General features: G+C 29.7%; 1 protein-coding gene across 2 annotated transcripts in view; it reads right to left on the reverse strand.

The window, feature by feature from the left end:
• The window catches only part of LOC132923896 (CD109 antigen-like), a 91,991-nt gene that overhangs the window by 61,275 nt on the left and 5,538 nt on the right, over positions 1 to 25,178 (reverse strand). For both annotated transcript variants that reach the window (XM_060987886.1, XM_060987887.1), the window contains exon 2: positions 198 to 278. In XM_060987886.1, the coding sequence (XP_060843869.1) occupies positions 198 to 277 (80 nt within the window). In that variant the 5' untranslated portion in view covers position 278. The remainder of the gene's footprint in view (positions 1 to 197; positions 279 to 25,178) is intronic.

The following is a 25,178-nucleotide window of genomic DNA, read 5'->3' on the forward strand; positions in this document are numbered from 1 at the left end:
CATAACACGAGTGGGGTGGTTTGAAACTTTTATATGAGTGACGGCCTTCTCAAACTCCTATACTGTCAATAACCGTAAAACTTTTCTTTTTTTTTCGGGGATATATTTAACGTCAATAACAATATATTTTCATAGTGTTATACATATTTATAATTTTTACTTTATAGACAAATTATATTCGTATTGGAATTACTTACCCATTGATATCTGTTTGGCCGAAGGCCGACGCGGTGAATGCCAAACACAACAGCAACGTTACACACATGTTCGGTTTCATTCTGTAAAATAAAATAAATAATAAACAATTGTATTTGAATAAAACATGACGATGACAACAATTCGTTTATAAAAAAAAAAAAAACTCGACTATTAAATCGACTGCCGTACCAATCTGCCCTCGCAGGACACACGATGACAATAGAAACGACAAGAGTAATTATTGCGTCCCGCTTATCATAGAGATTACTTATCGTACAATTAAATTCTGCAAGGTAAACGGCGTCCAAGGCTAGATATGGCCCCAACCCATAGTATGGTAACCTACGCACAACAAATTTTTATTATTGTTTCATTTTTCGTGAGAAATTTGTGGACAGAATCAAGGCTGACCACTAGCAAGCGAAAAAACCCAAGTCCAAAATATTTATTATAATGTAAGCAACCAGATGTCTTAGGTACTCACTTTTTACATTTAGAACGTTTATTTAAATATCAACAGTGTACCTGACCTATCGTAAATACAATAAACTGTGAACAATATATTGATAAACGTACATTTCTGCGCGAGGTAGAGAACAATAAAATAACAAATGATTTAAATTGGAAAGCATGTCGGCTCACCACCGATGTACGAATATTGACCACTAACTGCAGGGGAATTGTGCGTTGGCCTTTGTATGAGTTGAAATGTGCTGATTATTTTTAATTTAAGTTAATACAAAATATGTTTTGATTATATTGTAAATAATATTACAAAAGTACATCTCAATCTTGCGTTTGTTTTTTAATCATAAATTTAGCAGGAAAAAATTATCAACTAGTCCTAGTTAAAATTATATAGTTTTATATATTTTAGTTATATTAGTATAGTTAATTTCAATAAATGGTAAAATATTTTCTAATTATTCACATTTTTTAAAGCATTCTAAGGTGAAATAATTGTTCACATTTATTTCACCCATCAAGCTGCAGCATACAATATTGTTAGGGCTATTATTACATTCACATTAAAAATATATCACCAATATACTATTAATAATATATTATGGTAAATATTAAACAAATAAACAAATATTGAAATATGTATATTGCAAGGTTAAAGTACAGTGGCATCTATAGCTTCTGTTTTAAAAAAATACAGCTTATGGGAATTTTATAATATTTGTATTTTATTTAATATCAATAATAATTTATCGTACAGTCTGGTGAACAGCCCTACAGGAAGGAGACATTGCATGTAAGAAGTTCGCGAGAGATGCGCCAGTCGAGTATACAATTGTATACAATTATAACTTAGAAACATTACGCTTTATAAGAGTTATTTTGAACTGATAATAATTTTACTATGACTCGACAAAAGAAATATTTTACAATCTACTATTAATTTAACCTCGTGTGATTTATATATTGTAGGTACCTACTTCGACAGTTTATCGATCGGACCAACAACAAACACAACGAGTATATAATAATAATAATAATATCTAAAAACATAAAAATCCGAACTGTGTAACATTATATTGGAGATCATTCAGGCGAATATAACGGTATATTTCTATATACACCACACAGCTAACAGCTACATGCTATACGGATAGATGTATTCGGGCATTAATCATTTTATTATTTTTATTCCGTGCGAGCCGGCTTACACAGGATTCATGGTCTAGTTGAGTAGAAAATTTACAGTCGGAAAAAGGATATGCTGTAACCCCGAGCGAATGACGAGATGACTAGGTGATATAATGTCTGTTTGTTTTCACCCACTGACAAAAATGTCGATAGTTTTATCGCTTTCGCGTTATTTTATTATTACTTTTTTTTTCATTGAAATGGCGAACGAAATAAAAGTGAAAAAAAAACGCAGGAGAGAAAGACAAACATAATAAAATTGTCAGGTTTCACTCCGTAGGACGAGTGTCGGATTTCGAGCGCGGTGTATATTTTCGCACCACCCGGGTGGGAACCAAAATTTCCTCTAGACCGTGAAACCTCGAAATCTAAAATTTATCGGCGAGTTAAACTTGTATATTTAGGACCGCATTAAGGAGGCGCAATAGGTGCAATTAAAATGCTTGTTAAACGAACATTTAACGAGCATTACCTACATTAAACTTAAAAAGGTGGGAAGCAGAATTTGTATCCGTCGGTAAATTACTAAATGCGACCGCAAGTATATATTTTATTATACGTTGAAAATCAATACAGTGAATATTAACATTTTTACCGCTACTATCGATCGTTTTAATATCGCGACGGACACGTACGCGGAAGTGGAACGATATTATTGAACTTCAGTATACCGCGATTACTTATGCGAGTCGTTTGTACTGCGAGGTTCACCGGAGGTTGTGGGGAATATTCATCGTCAATCGTCATCAATTCCGTGCGACCTGACCCCGAGAATCCGTGAACAGACAGAGACGTAGAAAACAACAATTTTATATCGACGTCCAATTGCGGTGGTTCATATTTGTTTTTTGCGCATTTTATGCGTTATTTAATTGTCGTTGGTCAAATACCCGCTGTCCGCGCTGCCAACTTCGTTTGATCGTTCCGAAGAAAAAAATTAAAAAATTCTTTAACTCTACCTAAACCATATAGGCTTCTAAAGTCCGCCATTAAACACCTAACCTATTCGGTCAAAACGTACTTCATACTTGAGGCTCAAGTCTGATGTGGTGAAATAATATTTTATAAATTAAAAATCGTGTGCATTTCAAAACTAGTGTAATACTATGGTCACGCGGCAGTTAGTATAGTCGCAATAGATTACAATTCTCGCTGACCGATATGTAACACGTATAACAGCTGATCATATTTTATATTTCTGGAAAAATCGCAAAAGAGACTATAAAGACATAATACGCACTATGTATTTTCATTATATTATATGAACGAGAGGTCGAGTCAGACCGCTGAGCTATAGGCATAAAAATAGTGAAACGGCGGATTTACAACCCCGATATACTATAATAAATAAGATATTGTTTCTAAACGATATCGGCTGCAGATGTTAAGATAACAATTTATTGTAAAAAAGTTTCCAAAGTTCAGCTCGGGTTGTTAAGTCTACCGACGAAGCCTTCAAATCCAGCGCTGAAACTTTGGAGGTTTTAATGGCAACTCTTAAAAATATGATCATCTTCAGTTATCGTCATAGTTAAGTATAGACCTCACCACAATATAAACTGCTCGGTGTTCAATATTCTCCTATACTGTACGTAAACTGTTTTTTACGCTCTCGTACCAGCTGTTTTAACTGTGATGTATAGAGTAAATGAGAAAAAAATATTCATTCAGTTGTGTTCTTTACCCATTCGTATGTCAACCTATACCATATGGATAATCCAAAGTCCCGCTGACCATTAACCAAACGACCAAATAATAAGTATTAATAAAACGTAAATATCTGTAAGCACTGCACTGTTATCCTCATCAATAATAAAAAAAAAAAAAATTAGTTATTAAAAAATTATAATTATTATCAAAAATAAATTATAATCGTTTAACTGTCAATAATGCTTAATTGAATAAGACCTATTTGTTTTCGTCGTCGGGATGATTATATATTTACGCCATCATTGCACTGTTTCCGACTTGATTTTTAGACATGAAAATATAGATACACTGTTTTTTATTGCATTAACTTTACACATAACATAACAGCTTCTAGACATATATTTTTTTTAGGTAAAATTATATTTATTTTATAGATTGTCCGGCTTTTCATCCACTAAAAACCAGGCACACACGTAAATATCACCAATAATACGCGTTAATGCACTACAATGTATAATAATATTGTAGGAAATACATTTTACAATTTTATCATCATTATTATTAATAATTAATTATTATCGTCGATGTAAGCCAACAATAGATATTGACGTCATGCTCGACGAAGACACGCCACACTACAGTTTTACAATTAATGCTGGCTCGGCGGAAGTCATTAATATTATTATGCAGAATAAATTAATTTTGCAAATATCAATGACAATAGATAGGTAGCTAGGTAATTAACGGACAGAACCTATCTAATTATCCAGTCGGGTTATTATATATAGTAGGTACACGTCAATCGTCATTTTGAATTATTTCATGGAATACTTTAACACGATATTGTAATTTTGTTTATATAACAAATTATGTGTTAAATAAATGTAAATATTAATATAAGAAATAAAAATAGAAGGCAATATCTAATAACAATAATATTGTTTTGATAAATACATAATTGCAACGTGTACCTAATATGGTCTTAATGTGCAATGATAGTGAGTGGATGTGTTTTGGACAACCGCAGACAAGACAGATGACCGATTATTTTTTAGCCACCAATTTGATTTTTTTTAATTAAAATTATTATTATATTGGTATATATAAAAGACTTATAACTAAATAAACTCCACAAGACCAATATTATAATAAAATCGTATATTTATATTTATTTTTATTTATTTTCTACCTACACTCTACAGTATCCTAACCCAACCATATCATCATTAAAATTAAGATCGAGAAAAATGTATACATGTTATTTGTTATTCGTCCGATAAAGAGTTTTCGGTATTCTCATTCGAGAAACATAATAATTAATTGTTATTATATATTATATGCACTACAATAAAAATACGGTTTATATGTAGTCAAGAGATCATAAAGTGTGCAAAACAAGTCACCATATATATATTTTAAACAAATGAAATTAATACATTAAAAACAAATTTTCTTAAATCTCAAATGTTTATTTACAGTTGAAGGACTTTAATTTTCCAATTGTTTCATTGTTATACGGGATTTTTCGCATTTATTAAATCTCTATATTTCACAGGAAATCGATAGAACAGTGACAGTATACCTATAGTATAGTAGTTTCTTTTCGAGTTTTACCACGCGGAAACGTGCATTGAAGCGAACTTTAAATGAATTTTTATTGATTTAAAGAAAGGCGTAAAACATTTAACGGTTCATCCATAATGACAAACTTGTTAATATATTTTTATAATTATAATTACATTGTTTATAATTTGCATTTTTTTAGTTTTTAATGTAATATTTGTATTTGCATTTTATATTATGTATAGCTAGGTACAGTAGGTACACTAACTGCGGTATATTAACCTTGTTAATTTTATAATAATATTACAAAGAAATATATTATACTTATATTAAAAAAGTAACCTTTATATATTTTATAGCAATAACAACGCTCCGATCAAGTGGCAATATACCTTCTTTCATATGAAAGAGAAAGGGCTTAATAAATAAATAGAAAAAACTGTTAATACTTGAAACCTTCATCAAGTAATATTTTAGCATTTTTAAGTATTTTGGATCTTTTTAAACTATTCGTAGAAATTAGGAATGTTCTACTACTTTTAGTTTATTTATTCTGAACGTTAATAAAAGCTGTATGCTTTGCAAAAATATTTGAAAACTTAATGCAAAGTTCCTCGTAAGTTGTTGTTATTAGAACTAAAAAAATAGTTGACAATAAATCAACATTATATTACTTATTAATACGCCTCTGGTGTTAGAACTTTGATGATAGTAGCCAAAATTGTAAACATTTTCTAATTACGTATAATACGTTATTAAAAATGCATAAATGTTTTAATTTAATTCCTAAAACCAGAAAATGTAATACAAAATGCCTAATGAGTTGTCCTAGCTAGAATTACTAATAGCAATATAAACAGTGCATAATAACATATCCTCAGTAATATATGCTGACCGTATTACGAGTAAAATAGGTATTCGCTCAGATTCATTTTTTATTTAAGTACAATGGCTTATATTATTTGTAACAATGTATTGAATGATTTTTTTTTTTTTTTTAATTAATCTTTCCCAATTAGTCGACACTACAGATAACTAAATCGTAAGTAACTTGGAGCATTTAGTTTTATTTGCCATATAAATACGTGTGCAAATGTTTTGCACAAAATGTGTACGTACCTATGAAATCTTTTACGCAAACACTAGTGTAACGGATTATAATACTGACGGATTTATCGTAAGGACGTAAAACAATGTAGAAAATAAACGAGCCGTTTTTGCGAACACAAATGATTATTAATCATGGATTATAATATTAAACTTTACTGTTAACGTCAAAAACCGTATTAAGCGAAGTGGAAAACTTATATAATAAAACTTATGGTTTGTTTTCAATCTAATTGGTTTTCCTTTAAAATTATATAAATAAAATCTATTCAAATGATAAACCCATTTTTAATAGAAATTTCCGGTATTTTTATATCTTAATATCTATAAAAAATAATCTAACTTAACACTAGCCGTATTAACTTTATGTTTTTTATTTCAATCGTTTTAGGTATTTAATGGAACTGTCATTAAATTGCATCGACTTTCTACTCTGACAAAAAAAATGTCTTAAATCAGTTATTCAACACGACAACGTCTATAAAGCATAACTATGTGATAACAAAGTAATTCATATCACGATGGGTATAATGACACAGTCGACCACATTGAAAATGGTAAAAATCAGACACTGTTAAAATGTTAATTTAAATAATTCTACATTAGAACTATATATTTAGCCATAATTTAAATTCGAAAATTATTAATATACCCATCAAATATATTTTAATGAATCGAATCATAATTAAGCGTGATAAAGTTGAGTAAATCACGATAAGAAAATAGACATTGAGAATAGTTTAATTGTGTGATTTTTAATTATTTGTATATAAAAAAAAATATTAACTCCAAAAATATATAGTATATTATGGGAAAGTGTTAATCACATAACGATGAAACCGTGAAAGGTAAGTCGCATTTGCCAAGAATATAAAAAATGTTATCACTGGTTAATGTTTCGAGAAATCGATTTTTTTAAGAACAAGGCTGTTCCATATATATATATACGAAAAGTGTAATGCAAAAATCTAACATATTTAAATGTAATTCCAGCGTATAACTTTGTAATACACCTGTATACCTATATAATATATTCTAAAAAAGTCTTTGGGACGAAAAAGAAAATAGAATAACGCTACATTATTTTCTTACTATTGTCCCTGCGAGACAGAGATTTAATAAAACTTTTATGGGTCGTATATTTTCTTTCAAACAAATTCACACAACACAACCACAGTCAATTCCCAATCAATAATATTATGCTTTAAATATTTTTTATTCTTTGTATCATAAATATAATATTTCATGCAATAAACAATAAACAATATATAATTATTATTATAATAAAAATAAAAAATCCGTTCAACTTGTTAGTTGTTATTGAATATCGTAAGTAAAAATAAATAAATAAATAATAAAATAAAAAAGCTTATAAAACGAATCAGGCTAAAAATAACAACTATTCACTCCGAAATAGATTTAAATTTATAAAATAATAACATTATAATTTTTTTTTTTTTATTGTGTTTAAAAATTTTAAGGGATTCGATCACTATTTAAGTCATTTTAATAAGTGAACGTGATAGATGATAAAATTATGTCATGTGCGAGGGTCTAAAACTGTCCACACGGCAAGTTTCCAACGACCCATAAACGCCTTTATTTCTAAACGGAGTTTTACAACATATTATAATAATACGAATAACCTTAACTGACGCCGGTAAACGATAAACGATCCGAATAAATGAGAAAAAAAAAACGTCCCGTTCGGCCTATGTCGCCGAGTCCCATTATCCCAGGGTTTCCCACTCGAGCACGTCGAGTCGACGGTGTAAAACACACCTGCCGGCAAAAAAAACTTTATTTATCTAAATATTATACTATAAGAATCTTGTTGCACCTGGTAAATGGTAAGCATAAGTACTTTATCTATACATACAAGGATTTCTATTATTCACTCTATCTCGGTTCACTAAAAATGCATACTGCATATTTCCATGTGCAAAACGTGATTAGCTGCCGTTTATTATAGCTTATTGATATCGATTTTTAATCATTATTATTATTTTTATATTTTTATATGAAAACATCAACATATAGTTACCTATCGGTTTATAATATTATGACGTATTATAAATTTAATATAACTCATGGATTTGTATAAAAAGATTAATGGGTATATTGTATGGAAAATAAAATATTATATCTATTGCTAATTATATATCATAATATATATAAATTGAATTGGTTTAATTAATCACACAGAGAAATTGGATACATCGATACTCCTAAGAACTAATATTTCAAATTATATTACTTAATAATTTATAAACATGATATGTATAATATTTATGTAAATTGTATTATACCTAATTAATAGTTTATTTATAAACTTTGTGCTTAGTATAGGTTTTGCAGCTTTTATTTTGATAATATCTATACTCTTATAAGCTATATATAGACTGAATTTCAAATTTAAAACGTTATTCAACTAAGTGGTCTACTATTAGATATATAATTATTTATGATGTCACCTATATAATCGGCGAGAGAATCGATTGGACCGACCAGGTATATACAACAGGTGTTATACATAAATAATATGGTGAGCACTTGCATTACCTCTGTTGTAACCACACTACAAAAAACAACGGAGTTTACAAGACCATAATATTGTAAGTCGTAATTCTGTAAAAGTTTAGGGTGGGGCTTTAATCTATTTTAAATAAAAGTTAAATTTAGGACAGACGAATAAACATTTACAAAACCTACACGTCCCTTATCCGACTATAAATATTTGTTTGTCATTTTATTGTAAATATTACTTATTTTTTATCAATATAAAATACTGTCGTAAGATTTCTTTTTATAAACTGTGTGTTTAAAACAAAAGTTTAAAAATATATTGTACCATTTCACGGTCAAATAAGATGAAATATGGTTTAAATCGATATCTACTTATTAATTTATAAAAATATTAAAAAAATGTTTTTATTATAATAATGAAAAAGGGACATCAAAAGAAATCAAAACGATGTAGTTATTGTAAAATTGAATAGCATAAAATGTTTTTTTTTTTTTAATCGTAATAAAATACATTGCAATGACTGTGTCACGTAAAATAGTTATTCACGTTTCACGAGTAGATAAATAAAATTCAGTATTCAATAACATATTTTGATGTCTGATAAAAACCAATTATCGAAGAAAAAAAGAAAAATATTTAAGTTCTTATTTCCCGTGCAATATACATGATTTAAAAGTCATAAATTACCATGTAAGCGTTTAACGAACATTAAAATGTTGGAAAAATTATTTAAAATGCATTCGGCCAGAAGATGACTTAAAAGCTATTACCAGTAATTAACTTGTGTATTACTGATATTATAATACGATACAACGGAAGTGGCTCTCGTTAAATTGGTATGAAATTAACGACAGTAATTCTTTACTTATTTTTCTTGAAACCGTTCAAGACAAATTACGACATTAAGGATCCAATTGGATGCGACTATCATTAATTGTACCTCATTTGTTCCGTTACACAAGCAACTAGCCACTTTACTCGAAAAATGTATAAATGATCGTCGTGCAAAACGATGATCTCACTTTGTGCGAAAAGTCAAGGACAATGTCTTAAAATTAACCAGGGTTAAGGAATGTACGTTGTATGTTATAATATGTAATGCACAAACAGTTAGGTCGTTTTCAGGAATAACGATCGCCTGAGATCGGTTTACATATATGTATATATGTATAGTATATAGTTCACGACCGGTGATAATGAGATATCTATGTGGTTTGTTAATTGTTACAATTTATATTTGCAATGTCGTCTTTTTAAAATTATTTGAATGTGAATTTATAAAGACAAATTTAAGGCTTCATAATTATTACTGCTGTTTAGCTATTACACGAATCAATTAGTATATCAAGTATATTTGGTCTAGAGACATATATACCAAATTTATTTATGATTTTAGTAATTATTGATAATTTAAGTTTTATAACTGTATATTATATTATTTAACTATATGATTTTGTACATAATATTAAATTGTATATAAATACGGAAAAAATATGAATTTACTAATATTAATATTTTAGTTATGTGAGAAAAATCTATTATGATTGTTTAATTGTGTGTTAACTATATATATATTATGTACTTTTCTCTTCTCAAAGAATAAATAAGAATAATGAATCTATATAATCTAGAAAACTAAAATAATTCGAAAGCATTTCATGTCTAAAGTATCTTAAAAAGAGCGATAATATTTTAACTATTGTTATCATTAAAAAGTGCTAACATAAATATAACAAATATGAATTAATGTATATTAATTATTTATTAGTTCAATCTATACAGTATTAGTTTTTGCGGAATAATAATAAAAAAAAGACAATTACTTCAAAAACTGGCATTTGGTAAATATTCCCCGGATTCCCATTTTTTTTTTTTTTTAGTTTTTCTCATTACCGTAGTTATGAAGAAAAGTTCTAGGTATTTTCTAATTTTAATACCGAAATTCAAATAAAATCCAATTTTCTGTCAGAAATTACCAGCAAAGTTGAAGAACGAAGCAAATTTCTTGATCGAAAACTTCAAAACACGGCACAAATAAACTGTAAAACACATTGTTGTAATGCTGATATATTCTCGGTAACCATTCAGAATCGAAAATATAAACGCACATCGAAAACACGCAGTTCCTAACGTAATAATTAGGTACACATAAGTTTTTTGTTTAAGTTATGGAAATCAGAAATTCATTTTTAAGGGTCAATGTACGAATATTGTTTTTTTATTTAATTACCTACAAGTACCTAATATGTATTTAGTTTTAACAACACAATAGCGTACAGAAATTCGCAACAATCATATTGTATTACCACGGTTGGTCGGTTGAGTGACGATTACTGCGCGACGCGTCCTCATTAGAATGCGCTTTACTAAAAAAATAATTATTCGGTATAGGAAATTACTACAACATTTTGCGATTTCTTACTATGATGTTATTTAGCAGTTCTGAGTATTGCTTTTTTAATACAAAATTATATAGGCACATAGAACATGAGAGATTTTAAATCTAAAATTGTTATTTTACAGTTTCTTATGTTTTTTTTTTAAGAAATAAAGAGTATATTTTTAGTCATTTAGAATACATTAAAATTTATTTGTTTGATTAATTTTAAGCTCAAATCATGTACGATATAATATTACTATATTATTAGTATTTAAAATTTCATTTTTTTAGATTTTAATTAACAATCAAAATGTTTGTATAAAATGCAATTACAAATTTTAAACAATTTATTTTAATTATAAATACAATATTATGAGTCGAGAATAAAATAATAATTTTAAAAATGTAAAGTACTTTAAAACATAATAATTTAGTTTCATCCATTGTTTTTACATCTAAAGTCATTTTCTATCAGCATTTTCTCTTTTTAAATACATTTAATACAGAAACATTATTGTTAAGATTTTAATAGATTTTTTTTAGATTTTATATACGTCATTTACCTAGCCATACATGGTTATATTATTAAATCATATAAATATATGAAACATAATATTTGTTTGACAATTCGGTCGTGGGTAGCAGCAGAATCAGGGGGACTGCAGGCCACGTCACCCGGACACACTCATGCGTATGCTGTTATTATTGTACACAGCGATGATGGTGCAACGTCAAAAATCGTAGGTATCCAAAGAACTAACGGAGGTGGAATATCTATATTTGAATTCAACCGACGCAAAAATAAAAAAATTATAACACTAATAATACACATTAATGTATTTCTCTCTCTCTCTCTTATTCTCCATGGGCACGACGGCCACGACGATCCGACGCTCAAATCGAAAAAAAAATTACGATGTTAAATCCAATATACACGTTAATGATATAACCTACATTTATACACGGTAATTATTCTATAAGTACGAAGTATTACAAGGAGTTTAACATTTTTTTTTCGTGACGTTTAAAAACATACTTATATATTATCATTTGTCTATACATTTTCTGAGATTATTTTTTGATTCTCAACGAAGAAAAAAAAATTAAGTGTGTAATAATTAACCACTGCAGTGATACTATTATATTATACTTATTACGGAGTAGTCACGCATACTTCGTTTGGACTTCAATATTATTTCACTCTCGTCGATCGCTACACCTCATTAGTCGTATTATTATATTATATTTTATCATCAGTCGACAGCCTCTGCCGGCCGTTGAGAACAATGGAGAGCTTATTTCAAATCGACGGCCGACGCGTTTGTAAGAGGTCATCATAAACGATAACGAACGGACGACCGTATTAATCATCGCCGAATTGTGTAAGTCTGATTAAGTCGTAGCCATAACACGCCCGGTCACCCGGTTACAGCGCACCAGTGTTTTAGGTCGCAATCGTATATATTATATGCCTAATAGGGTGACTGTTTCGATAGTTCGAGTAAAAGGAAAATCGTGACGATCGTTTTATATTTCATTCCATTGTGTCGCTTTACATTAAAAACGTTTTTAAAGCCGATATTTCGGCGATCAATACCTTATATTACAAAAATGTCACTACTCCTAAACCGTAAAATATATAAACGCGTTGAATACTGCCGTTGTAGTTGTTTTACGTTTATTATAACCGGTGTATAAATGAGAATATCATAGGAATATTGTGGTGGGCGTGTCGTATTAATAATATAGCTCATCATCAGCGGATTCCTGTGTGCATGATGGACTGCGCGGGACGTGACTCCAGACTCGTTGCCCCTTGGGTTTTTTAACTCTATAATATTATGGTATTTATTCGTTTAATTCATCGTGTTTTATTCTCTCTCGGAATATTTGTCTATGAAGATCGACTAGTTTTTTTTTTTTTTTTATTACAATTCATATAGTATTTTAGTCTTTCACGCACTGCACCACCGGCGATGCACTGCATAGGTAGACCGTACAATATATCAATACGTACAAAAGCCATGCCCAAAATATTCCGTCGTGTCATTAGCGCCGTAACGTAAAAATATAAAGAGTCATTTTTTTTTTTCAAACGTTTCAAAGTATATTATAATATCTACCTATTGCTAAAACAAATCTCCGCGCGAAAAAAAAAGTATATTTGAGTAATGATCCTAAAACCATTATTATTATTTATTGAAATTTATCGAGCGTACTACTCCACCAACACTTTTCAAAACTATTTTTTTGTTTGTTTTATAACAGTACCTTTCCCGCCACCTCGAACCTGTATACTCGCGTATTAATATATTCATCATCTGGCGCGAGGCGCTGTTCTGGAAACGTTATAATATTTTGATCGTGACCGCGTGGAATGGTGGCCGCCGCGCCGTAGTGAATGGAATAATAAAAATAATTTTAAAAAAAATAGTAAAATAATAAGTCACTGAGAGAACCGCCGCCGCGCGCCGATCGTCCAGTCATCGCTAAGACGGACACGGCGTCAACAACGCGGCCGACTGCCCACGCCGCATCTATTGTGCAACCCGCAGACGATCTTGGTGTTGTGGAGGCCGCCTTTGCCCACACACACACACACACACACACACACACCACACACACACACACACACACACACACAATCATTAAATAAATATATATTATATCGTACAGATTACCAAAAACGTACGAGAAGTAGATAGAAACGGTGGAAAAAATCTTCCTTAGTCATTCCCGGTCATTTATAACCGTTTACCGTGTTCCGTGTGGGGATGGTAGAAAAGAATAATGAAATGAAAACCGTTTCATTAATATTGTTGTACTTAAAACGTGTCGTGTGCCCAACACTCAAACCCACGCCCTACTATAAAGCTCACTTTGGCCGTCCGGAAGGAGGTTAGTCTGCCTTGATCTCGGTTATTTAATATTACGAGTATACACGAACAAAGTATATGCATCAATATAATACGTATTATACTTTATATATATATATACACTATAATACATGTTATATTTACAAAAAAATATGTAATATTTAAATATCAAAATAAATCATTACAGCGATAAATAAACGTCCTAAATGACTTTTTACTTATTTATTAAATTTTAAATGTGTCAGCATATTACACACAACTCTACAAGTTTCGGGGTCTAATTACAATAAGATATTAAGTATTTTTATTAATAGTTGAAATTTAAATTTGATCTTAGTTGTTTGTTTTATAGTTCTCAGGTTGTAGAATCGTGCTCCAATCAGAGGTTTTGAGATTGGTGCGAGGACATATTTTAATTGGATTTTTATTCAGTCTTAGAGGATTTTTATTTTATTAATATTTTGGTTGAAGAGGCGGCTGTCCATATTGAACAGACGTAGGTCTAAATAACTTAAACTCTATAAAAATAAGTATTTTATTTTTATACATGCGTAAAAGTGGGTGAACCCGATTGATTATTTCTGAAATTGGTAAAAACAACACAAAACGTATTGTCTTCATGTCCAACTACTAAACTACAACTTACAAGACCCAAATGCTATTATAAATTAAAAAGTATTTACGCGTTGCTGGACTAGTTTACAAAGTTGAGAGTTGTGCGCATTGTGTTTATACCCTATTGTGTTGTTCTTGGTGTATGTATGTATTAAATATATTATATTATACATATATATCTTTATACGAATTATGTTTATTTTGTTTATGTTTACTTTGATCTTTTACCATTGCCTATTCAGTAAAGAAATATATATTTTTTTTTAATTTAATGAAAAAAATATTATCATAAATGCAGTGTACTTGACTTTACAATTGTATATATATGTTATTTATTAAATAATAAGTAAAACATTTAAACTAGGTATATTTATCATTTTTCTTTCTGTTATATTAAAAAACTATCCTACAACTATTTATTCACTTTAATTACATGCTTTTTCAATAGTTTTGCATGCGTGTTTAACGATTGTTTGGAATTTATAATTGTTAATATAATATGCATTATAGTATTAACGATGCCAAACTATAAAATAACGATATATATTATGTTGAAAATGTGCCATTGTTATTTTTTGTTGCTATACATACCTACCGGCGACCACACTAATTTATGTACGACATATCGTATATTATAGTTCTGTAAATAATTGTTGTCTAATAATTTATACTAATTTAATATTAATAATATCAAAAAGTGTTCTTAACGGGATGTTAATGGATGTGAATTTGATTTTTGGGTTTTAAAATTTACGTCGCAACAAAATGTAAGTACGTACATTAAATTTTCTTAACTTAATAAGTTATAAAGTGAACAACATGATACGATATAATTCGTAATATACGGAACGTTCCTATAAGAATATATATATATGTATTCATTGCCGACGGTTTGAAAAAAAAACTCAATAGTACAATCTACTTTATATATACTGCGCTTTGTAATATAGTGACGCGAATTCGTGCGGTTTACCGTATATGATTTCAATGGGTATTTCCGGTCGAACGACTTTTGCGCGCTGGACAGAGAGTCTTGGCAGCGCGCACGTGCACAGCAAAAAGTGCTGCCAAACGGCACTGCTATTCATGATGGTTATAATATTGAATTCCCTATAGGTATACCTTTCCATTGGCCACCAGAGTTCTCTGCAAATGTTTTCACTTCCTTTGTCCACTCCGAGATTTTCAAATCAATTTTCCAGATCGTTTGTATAAACGGGCCCAACATGATACACATATAGGTACATGATGTATGCATATCATAAAACCCGAGATTATTATTATTTTTTTTATTTTAAACGTAAGACACGCGCTATTTTCTTGCGGGTCAGTTTTTGTGTTTTATTAATGTTGCGCCATTTTTTTTTAAAGTATTAGAATCCTTTGTTACTACTGTTGTGTATATTCTTCTACATGGTCCAGTTTTGTATGATTCATATTCATATTTTCATAATAATTCAATTCTGCTCCGTAATATAATGTATCGAGAAAAAAAAAACTAAAAATCACTCTAATGAAAAACAATTAACACTTTCATATTCTTTTTAAAAATATTTAATTTTATGAAAATTATATTTAGTTGAAAATAAATTGGTTTTTTCGTGAATAACACTGTTCAAATTCAACAGAATGACATTTATTGTCCCAACATCATAACAAGTACGATTTTTAGCATCATACTATATTTTGATAATATAATTATATTTTAATTTGACATTTAATTTTTTTAGCTTCGTTATAATTTATTCATGTTGAAACTGTTTAAATAATAGGTATAACTAAAATGTAAGTTTGATTTTCTATTAATAATGCGCACATTACTTGATAAATAATAAATATAATAATAATTTTGTTAAAGTTTACCTCGCTAATCGCTTATGCGCTTATCTTTCACGTATCAACTAATTACTTTATTATGTAAGTTAAAGTTAAACGAAGTTACAACATCATATATTTTAATTATAATTAGGAAGAGAATTGATATAATAACACTATTATATACCTCTTTGTTTTGTTTAAATAAGTAAAAACATATTATGCCAGTTATATGTCAAATCATCCTCTTTCTCGAATAATGAAATTGGCCAATAAGGGACCATCTTTTTATTCTAGATATTTCCATTATGTTTACTTGAATTCTTTTTTATTATCCATTGTGTAATTTTTATTTTTAAGATCTTTCAGTGTATACGTTAATGATTATTTTTCCTTTTGTAGATAATTTTACTTTTTGCACGGCTCTAATTTTAAGCGTTGTGCAATAGTCGAATGTATAAATCAGCCACGATAGGCCACCTAGCTATTAGTATGTATATTAAATATTCTGTGGATAGAAAACGGACGTGATTTTAAAACGCTCACGCACGTTCCTTTCACGAGAGATGAAAACAGAAAGCAGATCATGAATTAAACTTTCACGGTCGAAAAGTTTATATTTTTGTATATATTATTATACTATATTATCGTTTTTGTTTCATTTCATGAATAATGAAAACTTTTTATTGTACTATATAGGAAAATCATATTGATGTAATAATGTTTCGTGTTGCAATGATTATTGTTGTAGTTCCTCCAAACAGTCCAAACACATATTTTCATTGCGTTTTTTATATCATCATTGTACGCACCGCAGGTAAGTCGTTAGAGACTAGTTGAAAACATTTGTCGTAGTAATGGAAAAATATAAATACGAACTATGTCACATCATATTATATCTTTTAATCGTGTAATATGTTGTGCATTATAATAAATATCTTGGACATTTTCCATTCGTAAATTTTTTCACATGTATGTATTAGACCAATTAATATAATTACATCGATAAATTATATGTAAATACTAAATTACCTATGATGGGTGACACGAGAGTACAGAAATATAAACTATAATGTATGTTTATTTTTAGAGATAATCTGTTTTAGACGTTTTAGTATTATAGGTACTATTATATCACATGCAATAATCAAAAATATTAAGTACAATGTACTTAAAGAATTGAATCTGCTATACTTATAGTAATTTTACACACCACTTGTATCATACATGTTAAAATCTCATAGACGTTTATCAGGTAAAATCGACGTAATGTACTTTTCCCTATGACCTGATAGAATGTAATGAAAAATAATTAATAATGTCCATGAAAATTCTATCTTGATCGATAATATGATATGACAACAAATCGAAATATATTTGGTAAACTATTGTAGTATTACTTTTTCGTATCCGGACAGCACTAACAATAACTAATAATCATTTCGTATCATTTCTAATAATACGCAATGCCTAGGGAAAGAAGAAGTTCCACGTTTTGTAAGGAAAAAGCGATTTCAGAGAAAAAGGTCTTGCGGCCTTCTAACCGCCTAATAAGAAATACTCGGATACCACGTTACAGTTTCCGAGTATTCGTGGTACTACCTATAGACTTACCTAAATATCTTACAATAATGACATGGTATACTCATAATAATATGATATGACATATTATATTGTACACTATAGGAATAACGGACGGTGGGGAATTGAGGTTGGCAGATAGTTCATTACAATAGGTTAACAGCATTGATTATACATTATAGATATATGTTACCTACTACCAAATTAAAGGATTAACGTTAATGACTAGGAAATAATGTTAACGCCCATTATTTTCATGCAATGATGCATTTAGCAATATTTCCTAGGTAATGACGGTATAATTCCGGCCTTTTTTCAGCCATAATTTTGATAAAAATGTTTATTGAATTAGAAACTGGACCGCGTACTGCGTTGTAAAATTGATTTATCGAATCACTAAAACAATAACATACTTTTGAGCTCTGTAATATTGTTATGTCGAAAACTGTACGGTATTAAGTAAAAGATATTGCCATTTATACGTTGGTAATGTTAGTTATACCATAAACTCACGATAATGGACAACTTATTTTTCGTTGTACTAATAATATTCGTAAACACGCACGCATACTAGCATATTACATAACACGGTAGGTACCTACCTATATAATACGAGTGGTTACCGATTTTTCTGCGCACTGTAATTTTAAATTTCGAATCCAATTTAAATATTTTGTTAAATACAATTATCAACATTGTGTGCCGGCAGTAAGATTAAATTTCCTAGTCATATATGACTATATATTCTTACAAAAGTATTAACAAAATATTTGATTTTTACAATATCGTCTACATTGTCTGTTAATGCCTAGGTTTTTTTCGTACATTATAATCAATGATAATGGGTAATGTACACGTGACACGTAGGTCGTATTATAATATTCATAATAATAATAATAATGGTTTCGTCGTTGCTCACGCGCAGTTATATATCCTAATAATGATAATGATAATAATAATAAAAAAACCGTTTTTATGCAAATAAATATAAAAGTACATCGATATACACGTTGGAGCAGAAAAACTACGTCGGTCTCCGTTGTCCAAGAGGTCCGGTTTCTGCTGTTGTAACTGTGCGCTCGGCGTGTGTTGCCGCGATGGTCCTCGCGAAGAGCACAAAAAGCAAACAGCGCGTGACCGCGAGTGCGCGAGTCTGTACACGACAACTGGTCACCGGCGCGTGTTATTCACCTCTCGTATACGGTATTTGCATTTTATAAAACACGTATTTTATTTTTTTTTTACGAACGCAGCGCCCGCGCGCGCGTGTGTGTACGCTATTTTTTACCATATCGTTTGCGCGGTATACGACGTGGAAATAAAAAAATCAGTTCGCGTACTATCCGCAACAATAATAGCTTAGTACAGCATTATGATATTATAATAATTTATATAAGTACAGTGCGCAGTGGTAGTGGTAGACGTTATAAACGGACGGCGCGATATTATTATTAAAATGTACAATGCGCGTTAAGGGTAACGATGAAACAAAAAAAAGAGAGACAAAAGGAGTAAAAAACGAGATACAATTACTCGGTTTTGCGTCCACGCGCGTGATGACCTCCTATTGTGTTTTCAAATCGCAACAGTTTATTCTCTTTACGACAATTCGCGTAGAGCATCGTCTGCGTACATATTAATATTATAATATTATATATATATACGCATTATGACGATGCGCAGATTTTCGGTCGAACCGACGTGTCATTGTTGCGCTGGGCGACACTTCGGACGGTTTAAATATTTTTTTAACTAAATAAAGAGAAAACGCTGTTCTGTTCTAATGAAAAAAATTTATATTTTGAATTTTCTTTACCGCAAATCTGAATTGAAAACGACCAATTTATAATTATATAATATACATTACATTGCAATACAGTATACGTCATATATATTTACGATTTCTTTTTGTTCGTTATCTATTCAAATTTATTTTTACGCGTTTTTCTTTTGTTATACCTAAACTTTTATAAAATACTACTTATTTTACTTTTATGCAAATGCGTACAGTGGGCACCACAATACGAATTAATTATAAAGACTATAAAAACGAAACGGCTACTAACAACTATATAGGTACCCTATCTGCCACTCCATAGATATAGGACATAGCCACATAGGTATACGTAATAATAACATGTATTCTGTATGATATCATTATATCCGATTTCTACGTAGGTAGGTAGGTAGGTACCGTCTTGAAATTAAAATTCCAAACATACTCGTTAAGAACGAAATAAAGTTTATATAATACACGAATGTACGTGCGTAGGTAGAGGATAGTCATTACGCGGTGTAGGTATACCTCTATATGATAAAGGAAAAAACGAATAAAAAGAAAATTGAATACAGCGCATTTTGTATGCACACCACATAATGTAGACACATAAGTATATAATATGTATATATAAATATTGTGTATATGTATATATGTAAGTCCAGTTATAGCAAATAGATATATAGGTATACCCAGATGTTACATATGGTATATGATCCAGTTGAACTGACGAGATGATTTTGCAATGTTTCCTAAGTTTACATATAGGTATATAATATATATATAAATACAGAGTGTGGTATACCTACACGCATCGTTGTGTATATTTAGGTTATGTATTGTAGTAAATAATATAACTAATTTCCGGTATAGCAACTTGTCTCAGATAGATTAATTTATTAATACCATCTTCACGTGTATTAAGCATGTTTTTTGTACGTTTTTATTTTAAAAATACAACTTGAAATATATCTTACTAAATTTGAATAAATAATTAGATTGTGTCGTTTTCCGTTATTCGACTTATTCCTGTCCTGTCGACCAACGCGTGCTACGCTGTTAAATAGCCATAGCTATACACGCAGTGCCCTGCAAGGTACATTACAGCACCTATACCGCAGCGCGTATTTATCATGTTTGTCCCCATAAGACAGCCAAAAGTTGTACGTCCAATTCTTTTTAATCATAATAGTTTTAAGAGTTCAATGGGTAATTTTAAAAGTCAATTTTATCATCCTTCCAAATATTACAAATTTAAAATTTAAAATTACTATATTTTCTAATTTATTTATTTTATATTCAAATCAGTCACCTAATTTTAATCCACAAAATAATATAATTTTTTTTAAGAAAATAAGACGTTTAATGTTTATACGCTTATAATAAAAATTATAAAACATGAAATGTATACATGTAACGTATCTAGAATTTTTTTTTTCGAAATCAATTTTGAAATGATTCTGTTGATAATTATTATAATAATACGAATAATGTATTAAGTAACTGCCAAAGTGCCAAGACTATGTATTTACGAGTTTAGTAATTAAAAATAAAATAAAATACTTTTTCTCTTAAAGATTGCTTGTTATTTTTTACCACAATACAACGTAAACACTAAGTTATTTCTACGACAAGACAAAGCTAAACAGAAAGGCTCATTTACTTTAACAAACCACTGTATAACTCAATGTTTTCTTTGTTTCAATCGAAGAAAAACGTTAAAAAATTATATACGTGTACATACTTGTATATATATATATAGTTTATAAATGTCTGCTGTAGTCAATATTTTAATTTTGACGAAGACCCTAATATTGTTATTATTATTATTATAGAAAATTAAAAAAATATTTTCCAAACACGTAATATGAAAAAATGTCTAATATTTTTTCAATTCAATTTATGCTTTTAATTTGTCAATATGTAATGTATACACACGGTATTTTCAACGAAAATTGTTTTATAATACACGAGGGGACGTGCGCTGTATAATATTAAGCTATATTTTAATACGAGGTTAATAGGAGGGTCGGATAGGATAGGTAAGCTATACACACAAAAGCTGGGAAACGCTGAATGTATGTACTAACGAAGCAATTACGGTCGTATATCGAAACCACGTAAAATATATCCAGATTGTGTTATACATATTTATTATACTATTCCATAGTATACAGTGGAGTATAGATTACGTTCAAATATACTATTAATGACCAAGGTAGAATTCATTTGTAGTACAAAAATTATATCTGACGGGATGAAGTAAAATGTAAATCAAATCAATAGTAATGCTGAAAAAAATTCGAAAAATCGTCTGTTTTTGTGTTTAAAAATAAATGTCATCGCCCATTTGTTGGTAAAACAATATTTTAATTTACTCAAAAGTAATTAAACTATGTACTATTCGAGTAGTCTATGTACTACTCTATAGACTGTAACTATATAAGTTAACAGTTTACTGTAAATTATAAAATTATAAAAACACAATTTTTAATAACTATTATTGTTGAACGCAATAAGAAAATAACACATTAGTTCTAAGAAGTATAAATGGCTGGTGTAAATTCATTACATATATTATTAAAACCATAACACACATTCTGGTATTAAAAAATAAAACAAAAATATGACATTATTTAAGGTTTTTCTGTATAATAATGTAATTATAATTGTTAGTAGGTACATTATTAATTAATTTGTATAAGTATTTTCTATATGCGACACGCTAAGTAATCGATAATCGAGAAACAGTTAATATCATTATCACTACGACTCTAGTTAAAAAGAAACGACCATAAAAGCGCAATTATTATTTAACAAAGACAAAGTTGTGTTGTTGTCAAAGACTACGCTCGAGTTTCATATTATAATAGATCACAACTCACAAGTAGGTAGATAGCACGGGCTGTGTTTAAAACAAAATTAGTAAAATTTTTTCTCCTGTTAAAGAGGTACCTTTTATAAGTTATATTTGACATGTAGATAGTACAATATTATGGACTGCATGTATAAGTAATAAAATATAGATTATAAGTTATAATTTATAACATATGTATAATGTATACCAACAATTATAGAGAAATATTGCTAAATATTTTTGTGATAATTCTCAATAAAAAAAAAAAACCATACCTATGTGAGATTTTGTTGTTATTGTGATATTCCAAAAATCGATATTTCATCAAATGTACTAAAAAAACATATTATTTTTAATTGAGTGAAATTAGTCATGCCTGAAAAACAACTCGTTAATTTTACGTTATATCGTGATAAATGCTTAGTGTTGTAAAAACGTGTTTGCGCCCAGCATAATATTGTGAGGCTCAAGTGCCAAATTGGCACTATAAACATACAGATAATATAGGTACCTATATGTATTCCACTCTAATAAGCGAGTGGACGTAATTTTCGTGCTGCGACCGTTTCATCGTTATTTTGTACTTATTAAATACGTATTTACACGACGTGATCTCGACTTTTGTCGAAGACGAAAAGAAAAATAACGAACGTGACAGAGTACGTAGACTGTATATATATATATCGAACTTTTGTAAAAGTAGAAGAGGTCAATCAGGGTCTCTCACAAACGAAACGTTATGAACAAACTAAGGAACTGACTACGTTCGCCAACCAACCAGATTTTTCGACGTATATGAACACAACGTTGTATTTTTCGTGACATTATTTAGAAATAGATATATTTATTTTTTATTTTTAGAGGGGTGATAGTTGGAAGCTGTGCATTTTTCCGCTCGGTAATTTAAAAGGCATTCCGGCGTCTCCGGCCTGTCAGCGTGTCTGAAATACGCCGAAGCAATTACGCACTTGACGCGAAAATCCTCGTCGCAGAAGTGATGCTTTGGGTGCGGTTGATGGGAGGAGGCGAACGAAAATCTGTGCGGGCCCGTGCGTCCGACGACGGGTGCAGCCGACCGTCATCGTTAGCGTGAGTCATCGTGGGCGGCGGTGGTGTCGGGGCGCTGCGTACGAATACGAGAGCGGACGTTTTGGGGCCAAGGCCGAGCGTAGTATGTACGAGTATGGATAAAAAAAATAAAAATCGTTTATTGTCATTGTCACGGCGAAACGAAACAAAAATAATAATAATAATAATAATACGAGTGTTTTGACGATCGGGAGGAAAAAAAACACGAAAAAAAATATATGATAAAATAAATAGGTACATAATGAGTGCAAACCTTAGCAGCAATATATAAACCAATATACCTAATACACGGTGAACGGCATGAACCAGTTTTTGAATCGATGTAGATGGCGAATCCAGAATTCATAGTAGCGATTATTATTTGGGCCACAAAAAAAAACCGTCAACTCGCACCCAATGACAAATATAAAACGACTAACAGCCCGTAATGTAACACGCTGTATCTATACAATTAGAAATAATACCGGGTCAGAAAAAAACGTAAAATTTCTCTTATTAAACTTCAAATTTTTTTATATTATTATTAATATTTAATAGCATTGCTGAATTAATTACGAACATCCGAATGATATAAAATATTGTGGTTTCAGAATAATAGAACGGACAATATGTACGCTGCGTGTTTTTGTCACTAAAAGTGTAGTAACATTTATTTTTCTGAAAAAATGTTTTACAGAGTAATTGTATTTATATCAAAATAAAACATTTTTTTTTTAAACGTTATAAAAATAAAACCTCGTCGAGGAGCTACCATACGGCGTATGTGTATGTGTTTTTACGCGATGATGCGGATGTCATGTAGGCGACGGTATTATACTTTGGATAGTGTGTGTATTTAAAGGGCGGTGAAACAGTCACACGATTTCCATTTAAAGGGGTCGAATTACGCTGCCTCTCATCCGTATCATTGAATAGAGTTATCTGACTTTTGGAGTGTATAATATATATATATACTTGACGTACACACTACACACGCCTATCGATTATACCGATGGTTACATGAGACAAATTCATGGTTCTCAAGTCACAAATATCAAACATTTCTATCTCATAATCTGTTTTATTTGTAATCTGTATAGTAGTCACAATTTATACATATACACACTATATACAGTATATACATTACAATAAACTACACTATATAGAACTTAACCGTCTACGTATATTCTGCCGTCTGCAGACTATTATTGTTCTAAATTAAAAAATGATTTTTATTTCAAATATTAAAACCTTAGGCTTAGATATCTATTTAATAATCAAAAGGCCAAATTTTAATTACTTTATTTATTATTAAACTTATTAATCTACTTATGAATGACTAATAAAGAATTATATTGTGTTTCAAATGGTATATGTTAGATTAAAAACGATGCAAAGTTAAAAAAATAAAGTAACTTATTCTTGCCAAGCATATTGTTCTAGTTTAAAATACATAAATTATTCACGTTTCATCAAATATAATTATATTAAAAAAAAGATATTTAATTTTT

This window comes from Rhopalosiphum padi, chromosome 3, assembly GCF_020882245.1.
Source record: "Rhopalosiphum padi isolate XX-2018 chromosome 3, ASM2088224v1, whole genome shotgun sequence".
In the NCBI taxonomy this organism is placed as follows: Eukaryota; Metazoa; Arthropoda; class Insecta; order Hemiptera; family Aphididae; genus Rhopalosiphum; species Rhopalosiphum padi.